The sequence below is a fragment of the Lathamus discolor genome, chromosome 8, assembly GCF_037157495.1.
Source record: "Lathamus discolor isolate bLatDis1 chromosome 8, bLatDis1.hap1, whole genome shotgun sequence".
NCBI classification, from domain to species: Eukaryota; Metazoa; Chordata; class Aves; order Psittaciformes; family Psittacidae; genus Lathamus; species Lathamus discolor.
The window spans coordinates 3,983,204-3,992,869 of NC_088891.1; the positions used below are offsets into that span (position 1 = coordinate 3,983,204).

A 9,666-nucleotide genomic window follows, 5' to 3' on the forward strand; every position below is an offset into this window, starting at 1 on the left:
AATAGTGCTAGAAGGCTTCTGTAGGAATATTCTGTAGCAGCTGTGTTGTTTCAATGCATTTGTCTCCAGTGCAGCATCCTACCTCACCGATGTGAATGCAAGTGTCTGATCAGCTGTTTCGTAGCCAAAACAGCATATATAAGGAATAAAGTGCATGTTCTGATAAAGGCTCATACCACTGCACTCCTTGGCTTAATGCAAATTCTATCCTAGGGTAAAAAGAAGTTCACTATAGAGAACAGCATCAAATGCCTATTATATTGTTCTTTGTTTCTTTGCCAGCCATGGATTTAAAATTGGAATAATTCAAAAAGCAGTGGGACATTCTGACTCACTCAGTACCTCCTGGGCTTTTGACATTACCGTAAAGCCACAGACACTTGAGTGCAAGGTTTGCTGAGTGGATTTCAATAACACAGCAAGCAGACTTTATTGAAACCACCGAGCACCTGATTAACTGTAAACAAGGATTTATTTCTTCTGAACTTGAGGGTATTCCAGCTCTGGTTACAGGTGTGGCATGCTGAGTGACAACACAAGTGAGCGCTATCTGAGGTTAAATTCGTTCTTCAGTCAAATCCAGGGACATGTTCTGACAGTAACATCTATTTTATGAGACTGTTCTCGATATATGTGGAATTAATGTAACTTTTAATTTGTTTTTCGCATGTCATCTTTGAGTTCCCTTTGAAAACTCCCAGTTGAAAGCTTGAGAATTGGGTATTACACAGAAGAGAGAGATTATAGAAGAGTTTTGGCCACAAGATGTCCAATACAATTAATCTAGAAAGTCTGCATCTTCATTTTACAACTGCAGAAAGCAGAGTCCAACAGTGCATCTTCCATAGAAGATCAACATTATTTATGGTGCCCAGTGTGTATGAGCTGAAAAGGGATATATATTTTCCAATAAAATCTTCCAGGCTGGAAATACAGAACAGTTTGCTCGAATCCAAATGTATATTTCTTAGTCTCCACAGGAAAGTAAAGACATATTAAGTCATATGTCAGCTGAGTTGAATTATTGATGTTGAATTAAACATGTTGAACTCGGAGATTCATCAACTTTATAGGAGTATTTGTTAGAAAAGTACCCCCTTCTATCTATTTGGATTGACTTTTTATTATCTCTCTTGTTTATTATCTCTTTTATTTGAGTCAGTGGTTGCTGACCTGACTAATAGCTTTCATCTTTGTACTGCAAGCTGTTTCCATATGTGCAGGTGCTGTGGAATTTATTGTCCGTACATTGAAAAAATCAAGATCTAGTCAATATGTTTGTAGATATTGAAATGGAAATATTCTTAAGGTAGAATTAAAGGGTGAGATTTAGGACATTTTTATTTTAACGTCATACATTTAGGAGTCAGGAAATTCCAACTTAAAGATAAGAATTAATATTTGAAAATCCCAAAATCAAAATTTCACCAAATCAGGAAACACAGAATTAAAAATCCAGAGACAGCTGCAAATTGCTTTTACATCCTTGTACCTGGTAGAAGACGTCCAGTGAGCTGTGTGGATGTAAATTATGCTCAACCTAAAAGATTCATTGGTGTTAGTCTTGCCCAGCCAGGGGCAAGACTGAAATCTCTTTATGCTGCTGAGAAGCCTTGAGTGAGTGTTGGTACCACACTACTGCCTTCATAGCACCAACCCAACATTAGCGTGTGCCGCTCAAGAAGTGCGTGTCTGTGTCAGGGAGATGCTGGACTGAAAGCTGGGTCATGAAATAAATGTAGCAACTGAGCCCTTCACTGCAGAACCATCTTCTGCTTGGCATCTCTCAGCCACTTTGTCTATCTTACATTTTGAGACCTTGACAATCTGCTCAGAGCCACATTGACCCCATGATGTGCTAGCTAGCGTCTTTCCCCTCCTGAGAAAGCAGGAGGCATGTTGCTAAGGCTTCCCACTGTTTACAGGATCAATCCATGTTGCTACAATAGGTCTTTGCCTCTTTTTTCATACCGCTTGGCACTGGCTTTCCCTCTGCTTTTACACTTTCCACTTTAACTGCTGCATAGCAGATAGGAAGCCGTGGCTGCCTTGTGACAGAGATGGACAAAGATGGCATGTGCCCAGTAAAGGGAATTAGGAGAGAAGGTGGTGTCTGCCCAGGCCCACTTCTCCACCAGTGAGCTTCAGATGGCATCACCAGCACACAGGAATAGGAAACTCACACTTCCACCCATCTTCCAGCCCAGCCCTTGTCCTTCTCCCAGGGCTCGTATCAGCTGTAGCAGGAAGAGCGCAGCACTATGAGTGTGTCAAGAGGGAAGTGATTTCTGAGTGCTGTATTGAGACAGACTTGCACAATTGCGAGTAAATTCTATTAGTTTAGATGGAGAGTTGACCAGTGTTTTCCTGTTTACAAGAGGCTGGGAAGTGGCCTGTGAAGTTTGCTCCTTTTTCCTTGGTGAAGGCTTTTGGAAGGTCCTTTACTGTTCACATAGTAAGACGTGGTGGTAATGACTAGAATGATACAAGTCTGAACAGCAGTGAAATACAAGAAGCCAAAACTACCTTAACAAATACGGTTCATTTAACTAAAAGAGGCAGACTGAGCAGCAGGTGGAAGGGTTAAACAAAAGGAAAAAAGATTATAGGAGTTTGCGGCTTTGGCTTCACTACAAATGGCTCTCTTGCAGACTTTATAGCATTAGTGTTGCTTCTCATAAACCTTGAAACCATTCATCCATTTAGAAAGATTAAATTGGTTAGTCATCCAGAACATAAAATATACACATCCATTTTGTCTGTTACCCTAAACCATCTGAAGTATAATAAATGCAGCTGATGCCATTAAACTAAAGCATTGAGTACTAATGATGGCCTCAGTTGTGGTATTTACGGTTTGCCAGCTCTTGTGTTTCTGATAGTATATTCATCTGTTGTTGCTCAGGGACGGTAAAAGCAGAGTCTTTGAGTTGGAAAACACAACTATAATATATGATGTGAGGGGCTCAGAGAAAGCATCTTGGTATTAAAGCAGGGAAAATCCTAGAAATGTTACATTTTCTGTTATTCTTAGAAGGTCAAAGTTAAGAGGCACAAACTTCACTTAACGGTATCTTGATATATCTATAATGGTCTGTTACAGTCTGCAAAGACACGTTTGTTTGGTTTGCTAGTTACAGATGAAGCTATTGCTATTTAAAGTTCTGTTCTGCCACTGAAACAAGCTAGACGACAATGGCAAGAGTCTGTAGAGGCACTTGGTCAGGAAGCAGGTTAATGTTTAAAAGTATAATAGAAGTCTAGATTGGATTTAGCAGCAATTTTCCTTGGTTGATAGCAGGATTTCAGCAGCAATGCTCTTTCCCCAAATGAAGCAAATTTGCAATGGTTGCTTCAGAATACAAAGCAATTTAATTCCTGCTGCTTTGAATTATGGAAGACATTCTCTCAAATGCAGGGATTTTGCAGTGTGCTGGCAAAAACATTGACATGTTTTTTAATTACTACGTATAGTGACTTTAATCAGAGCATCCAGCTTGACAGCATTAAAACTGGGAAGCAAATCCTGTCTGAGTTTCCAGTTCCATGCTGGAAATGCCAGCTCATTCCTGTAGCGATCAGGAATCAATGCTCCTCCCCTTTCACTCCCCACATTTGCAGCCTCAGCCAGAGGCTGCTCAGGAGGATGGGAGTACTTGCCGTGAGCACAGCAGATTCTGCATCAGACCCTGTGTTAGGTTTAGTTTGCATTTCATTTTCTGAAGCATTTGTGGTGGTACAAAGAATAACAAACCTCTCCCCACACCCTCACCGTTTGTCTTTTGCTGCAAATACAAATTGCAAGGCTACCAGGAGCGAGAGAGGTGATCTGAAAGAGGCAGAACCTCATAAATTGTTTGTGTGGGAAAGGCTGTCTTTCCTTTCCTCTAACTGATGGCATGCCAAGTTTATCTTACAGTATTTACAGTAAGATTTGTTTGTTTTGATACCCTTTGTGTGTTGTTAGGGAAAAGGCAGAAGAAAATCTCCAGGAAGTTTTATAGTTTCTGATGAAACAGAGTTTAGAGTTTAATTTTCTTTCTACTCCTATACATTTTATTAGAAGCATAGGGTATAAAGGGATATGAGATGGCAATTGCATGAGTTATTACTGAGCTGTCATTTCTTTTCTCTATATAAATGTGGTGTTTAAGAAAGACCTCAGACCGGGAGGCTAAGACAGCGGAATTGTTAGTTCATTCCAAGAGCAGATACAGGATGGGCAGGAACAGCGCCGGTTTCTCCTTCTGCGTCTCATCTCGGACCTTGGCACATCGCTCCAGGAGCAGGAAGAACGTGCAGTCTCTGCCTGTTTAGCTGAGATCCAGACAGATGACAAGGAGAACAAATTCCTCCGTGACGGAGCGATCCCCGGTGTGGCTGTACAGGCAACAGATTGTCTGCACGAGGGCTAACGTCGGAGCCTGCCAGCTCCAGCACGCAGCTCTGGAGGCAGCGGGCTCTGTTCTGAAGAGAAGCTTTGGGTCTCCCTCAGCAGACAGGCCTGCAGGCCAAGCACCCCTGTGTTACAAAAGGACACCACAGCACCCACAGTCCTCAGGACCTGAATGTTGACACCACTGACTGTCAGGCTGTTAAATTTGGGTGTTCCCATTAGCAGAGCAGATACCTTGGTGCTAATGGGTAAATTGTCAGCACAGTGTGAGGGCCCAAGGCTGATGCTCAGCTTCAGGGAAACTGCTGTTTTAAAGTGAGTAAACTCGTAAGATGCCGGAGAGGGAATGACTATTGCCCGTCTTTTCCAGCACAAGTAGAGGGTGTCAGGTGGAATCTATCAAGCACATTCCAGATACCTGGAAGAGACAACCAGTGGCAGTTCCTAATCACACAGGAAAATGCTTGTGGAGGTGGGAAAAATTTCTTAGGTGCCTGCTTTGATCTCATTTCTGTTCTCAGTCACCACTTAGGCAGAAGGAAGCGCTCACTTCATTTATGGTGTCTTTAGAGTCTGCAGAGCAGGTTGTCAGTTGGCATGAAAAGTCCTTACAGGGAGTCAAGGAGAGCTTGCTGCTGCACTGAAAGGGAAATAGAGATGTTTGGTTTTAATGCCAAAGCCTCAACTGTTTGAACCATACTTCTGAACACATCGTGGGGTCTTGGGTTATGGTAGGAGTTGGGAAATAAGAAACTGAGGGTGTATTTTATGTGCCATGGCAAACAGCACAGAATTGTCTTAACCTCTCTCCTAACTTTGCTGTGAAATACTGGATAGACACAATGTCCTTTCTCTGCCTGGTGTAAGCGTTCTTTAGGCACTGCCACGTGTGATTGGGGATGAAGCATGATTGCCAGATGTTAGAAGCTGTTCCTATAGAGCTGGGAAGGGATTTTCCGAAGGGCAGACTGTCTTGCTGACCCCCTTTCATCCCTGCTAATGGAGCAGCTGTCCCCTCCCTGGCAATTCCCTTAGCAGGATGATATATCCAAGATGAATGTGATAGCTGTGTAGACATGGCCTCCCCTTTGCAAAGGTCAACGTGATGTATACACCATCAAGCAAGGAGGAATATTTCATGGTCAGTAAGTCTCTTTAGGCAAAGTTAATACCAGGAGATGCTGGCACAAGTAGTCACTGTTTAGTTTACACCTGTCAGAAGCAGGCAGCCTCTCAACTCCTCTGTTTGGAAGAGTGAATTCATCATATTTAGCCTTTATACAATATTCTTTTCATCTTTCCTGCACTTCACAACTGTTAACTAATCCCACAGCACCCAGGGATTACTAGCAAGGCTTTACAAGGGAAGGCGGAAAGGAGCAGGAAGAGGTCAAATGACTGGGCCAAGGTCAGGGAAGAAATTGTCTCTAAAGAACATTAGGTTCTACAAGATTAAAGTGGTGTTAACTGGTGTGTCCTTGTCAGCATCTTTGGAGGGAGGGGGTGTTCCTGGGGGCCTGTTTTAACATTGTCTGGTGTGTTTCGAGCTCCCCTCTCATCTGTCCCCTTTAGCACCTTGGGCTTTTTTTTTTTCCTGAGGCAAATGGAAGACCAGAGGAGTTTTGTCTTCAGAGGATGGTGGGGAATTTCCAAGAAGGGAGAATGTCTCATATTCTGGAACATCTATGCACCTTTTCGTTTTGCAATGACAAACGGGGGCATCCGTTTAATTAAATTAATGGATTATTCTTTCAAAGTCATTGCAAAGATCCAGATACCCAGTTCACTTTAAAAATGAAAGTCTTCTTTGTCTGTCACCCATAGGCCTTTTAAAGGTCTATAGTAATGGTGATGATAATCCAATGACTTACCTGATGGTAAACACTGCAAGTATAGAATATGCTCACAGTGCTTTCTTCTCTCTAGGACTTGAAAGATGATCGGAGTGATGAAGAGGAGGAAGATTCTGTTACAGATAATGAAGAGGAGTCCATAAAGAATGGCAACAAGAACAGTTGTGGGTCAAGCAAACATCTCCTAAACAGCAGTTACCACTAGCACCTTTCTGCCTCACCTCCTGCAGTGATTTCTGCTCTGGTTTTAACCCAACCTACAGGATAGAATTTAAGTCAAAATTCTTATGTGAGAATGTGATTGATTTATTGTTGGCTACTGGACCTGGAAAAAAGCCCAGTTTAGAGGGAAGGGAAAAATTGTGTAACATGACAAAATGTGTTAATGATCCGCTTTGAGAATCATTGTGAAGTGTCTGGAAAGATGTTTGGACACACTGAGTGACAGTGCTCCACAAGGGCAAAGCTCAAGAGCGTCAGATCATTTAGTGTCCCAATTCTAACATTGTTTTTCAGTCTGGTATAAGATCTGTTTCACCAAATGGTTTAATTCACAGATGTTTTGTGGTAGGTAAGTAGTGTGAATTCCATTAGGAACCAAAATTACTCAATGTGCGAAAAATTTGACAGTGGTATACAGTGCATTTTAGTCTTTACTTTTCAGTTTAAACCCTCATCAAAATAGCTATTTTTTGGGTTAGATTTCATTTCCTGGAGGCCAGTGGAAGCTAACACAAAGGAAGACGAATTACTTGCCTCTGAAGAGCTGGCTTCACTGCAGAAATATAGTCTTTCTCCAAAATATGCTGTATGATAGATGGCTCAAAAATTGTGTTCTAAGATTTACCTGTCAAGGAAATCACTGTTAAAATAGCAAAACTCAGCCTCAATTCTCCATTGGGCTCTGGGTTTCATCTCTGTCATTCTGGCCTCGTCTTAGGAGCAAGTTCACTAAGTTCTGTTTTGTGGTTCCTGTGTGTTCACTGCATGTATCTGAGCTCTGGGGGAGCATGGGACTAGCAGGGAATGTCATGTTGTCAGTGCTGTGAATTCATTTGCTGCCAGGATCTGTATTTCTAGCTCTGCTCCTTCTGAAAGTCAGGAATCACATTGGCTGGAGCCAAACTTGGATGCGTGTGACTTAGGCCACATACCGTTGTTTGTGCTGTAAGAAGTTGTCATGATTGAAGGAACAGTGGATGTTTCATCAGCTTCTCTTACCAAAAGTGCCTCTGTTCTGTGTTTGCACTTCTGTTCTATGACTAGTGCAGAGTGCAGCAGCTTTTTGAGTCCTGGGGCTTTCCAAGGAGAGCCTTGGGCCTTTTAAATAGGGTGGTGCCAGTCTCATTTCCAGATGCATTAGCTCACAAAGTTGTAAGTGATTTGTGTCGTGAGTTTTAGAGGTGAGAGGCTCTCTACGTGGTTCTACAGTAGCTGAGATCATCTGGTGAACTAAATCCAGTAGCTTGATAGAGACCAGGGGACCACTGCTACAACAGCCTTAATGCTGAGCTTTTGGTTTGGAAAGGTTCTTTTCCCCTTACGGCTGCTCAGGCAGGAACTTGGTGATCTATGGAAGCACATTATGACTGACTTGTTTTCTCAAGATTTCCTTGGCAAAGAGGGATAAAGTTCAGTGAAAGAATGGGAAATGTTTGGGATCTCAGATATGAAGAAAGAAGTTTGTTCCATGCAGTTACAAGGAGCTATAGGAGTATTTCATTACAGAGGCTGGCAGTGTGAAAGTATCTTCATATGGTCTGGTCAGCTAGGCCGTGTTTAATTTTGTGCTTATATTTTGGACCATGTAATACCCTAAATGTTTATGTTTCACCACAAAGAGAACTAACTGAGAAAGGAGAATGGCCTCCAGCCTCTGAGAAGGATGGAAATGTGCAGCAGTGGAATGGGACTCCTGTGGTTAAGAAAGGCTTCTTGGGCTGAGCAGGCAGAATTCCCTCGGCAGCTGTTGTATAGCAGCGTGCTTCCTTACACAGCTGAGGAGAATACCTTAAATACTGCAGTGTGGGTTTATTGGAAGTGTAAGTACTTATTACGTCATCTAAAGCAACGGGTGAGTTTGGCAGGGTCACAGTTGCTTATCAGGGCCTGTTTGTTGCCTACATGAAGAGAACTGGCCTTTCCTGACAACATGTAGAAACCTGACATCTTGGAGGCTTTACACTCCCTTTGAGAGCAGTGGAGACAACGATGCTTTCTTCGAGACATAACAGGGGTTTGAGAGGTGGCCAGGGTATTATCATTTCATTTTGGTGCCAGAAAACGTTCCTGCTATGAGTAGGAAAGGAATTTGGGAAAGGAAACATGAAGAATGAAGTTGTCACAGGAGTGAGCCTCTGAGCAACTACTGAGTTTTACACTGGAATTTATAGCCTGGTTCAGGGCAAATCTTGCCCTTCCTACTTGGACGAGTCTCCCACTGAAGCCAATTAACTCCACTGGAGTCTTGCCTAGGAAAAACTTTGGATTGCAGTTATCCAGCTTAATTATAAGACCTGTTGTTTTAAATCGATGTGAAACTAGGATCTTAGAGGAGGAGTAGAAGGTAGATAAAGACATTCAAACGTTAAATATTGAGGCAAAGTTTTGGTGAATACAGAAGAAAATAACATCCTGAAGGTGAAGGTTGAGCCTAAGCACAGTAAACAGCCAAATAACTACATCACACTGCAGATAGGGACATGGGACCTCGTGGGGGTTACTGTGATGCCCAGCTGAAGTGATGAGTGTGAAAACTCTGGATGTAAACCACTAGGCACTGGGGATGAATACCCACAGCATGGAAAGAAATGGGAACAGACTGTCCCAGTGGGACTGGACACATGAGATTTGTCATTCCGGATGTATCATGTGTTTCATCTTCTACTTCTTACGGTTAGAAACCCAGAAACAAGAAGCTGAGGTCGTGGGGAACATGATTCATGCTAAATAAATTGATGTCATGGTGCTTCCAGATTTTCAGTCTATTCAATGCCCTTAACTTTTTATTCTTACTGCGTAAAGAGTCTCCAAATGCAAGTGCAGCACAGTTGCAGGTAATGTGTGTGAGCACAGATGATAGACTACATTACTTTCACCATTTGATGGTAAAAGTGGGTCCCGGTTTAGTGATTTGATGCTGTCTGGTTCTGCTGTGTCACTTTGACCATGCCCAAATACTTATGGTTGAATTAAGGACTGAAAATGAAATCTTAGTCCATTGGACTCAGCAGAATCTCTTCTGTTGCATTTAATCCTCTGAGTTTTGGTCAGGTTCTCCTGTCCGTGTACCCCATGCTGCCTCTGTACTTGTTTACTACATAGATTTACCGATCTACTTGGATTTGATTTACAGAGCTCCTTTACCCCACAGAACTCATTTTGTCAATGTGTATTACTCAGGATAATTGTCTTTAT

At 42.4% G+C, this 9,666-nt stretch overlaps 1 protein-coding gene across 1 annotated transcript in view; it reads left to right on the forward strand.

Annotated features, from left to right (window-relative positions):
• Window positions 1–9,200, forward strand: part of CERS3 (ceramide synthase 3) — a 32,848-nt gene extending 23,648 nt beyond the window's left edge. The window contains exon 10 of the mRNA XM_065688546.1: window positions 6,323–9,200. Coding sequence (XP_065544618.1) covers window positions 6,323–6,454 — 132 coding nt within the window. The 3' untranslated portion in view covers window positions 6,455–9,200. The remainder of the gene's footprint in view (window positions 1–6,322) is intronic.
• Window positions 9,201–9,666: the final 466 nt, after the last annotated feature.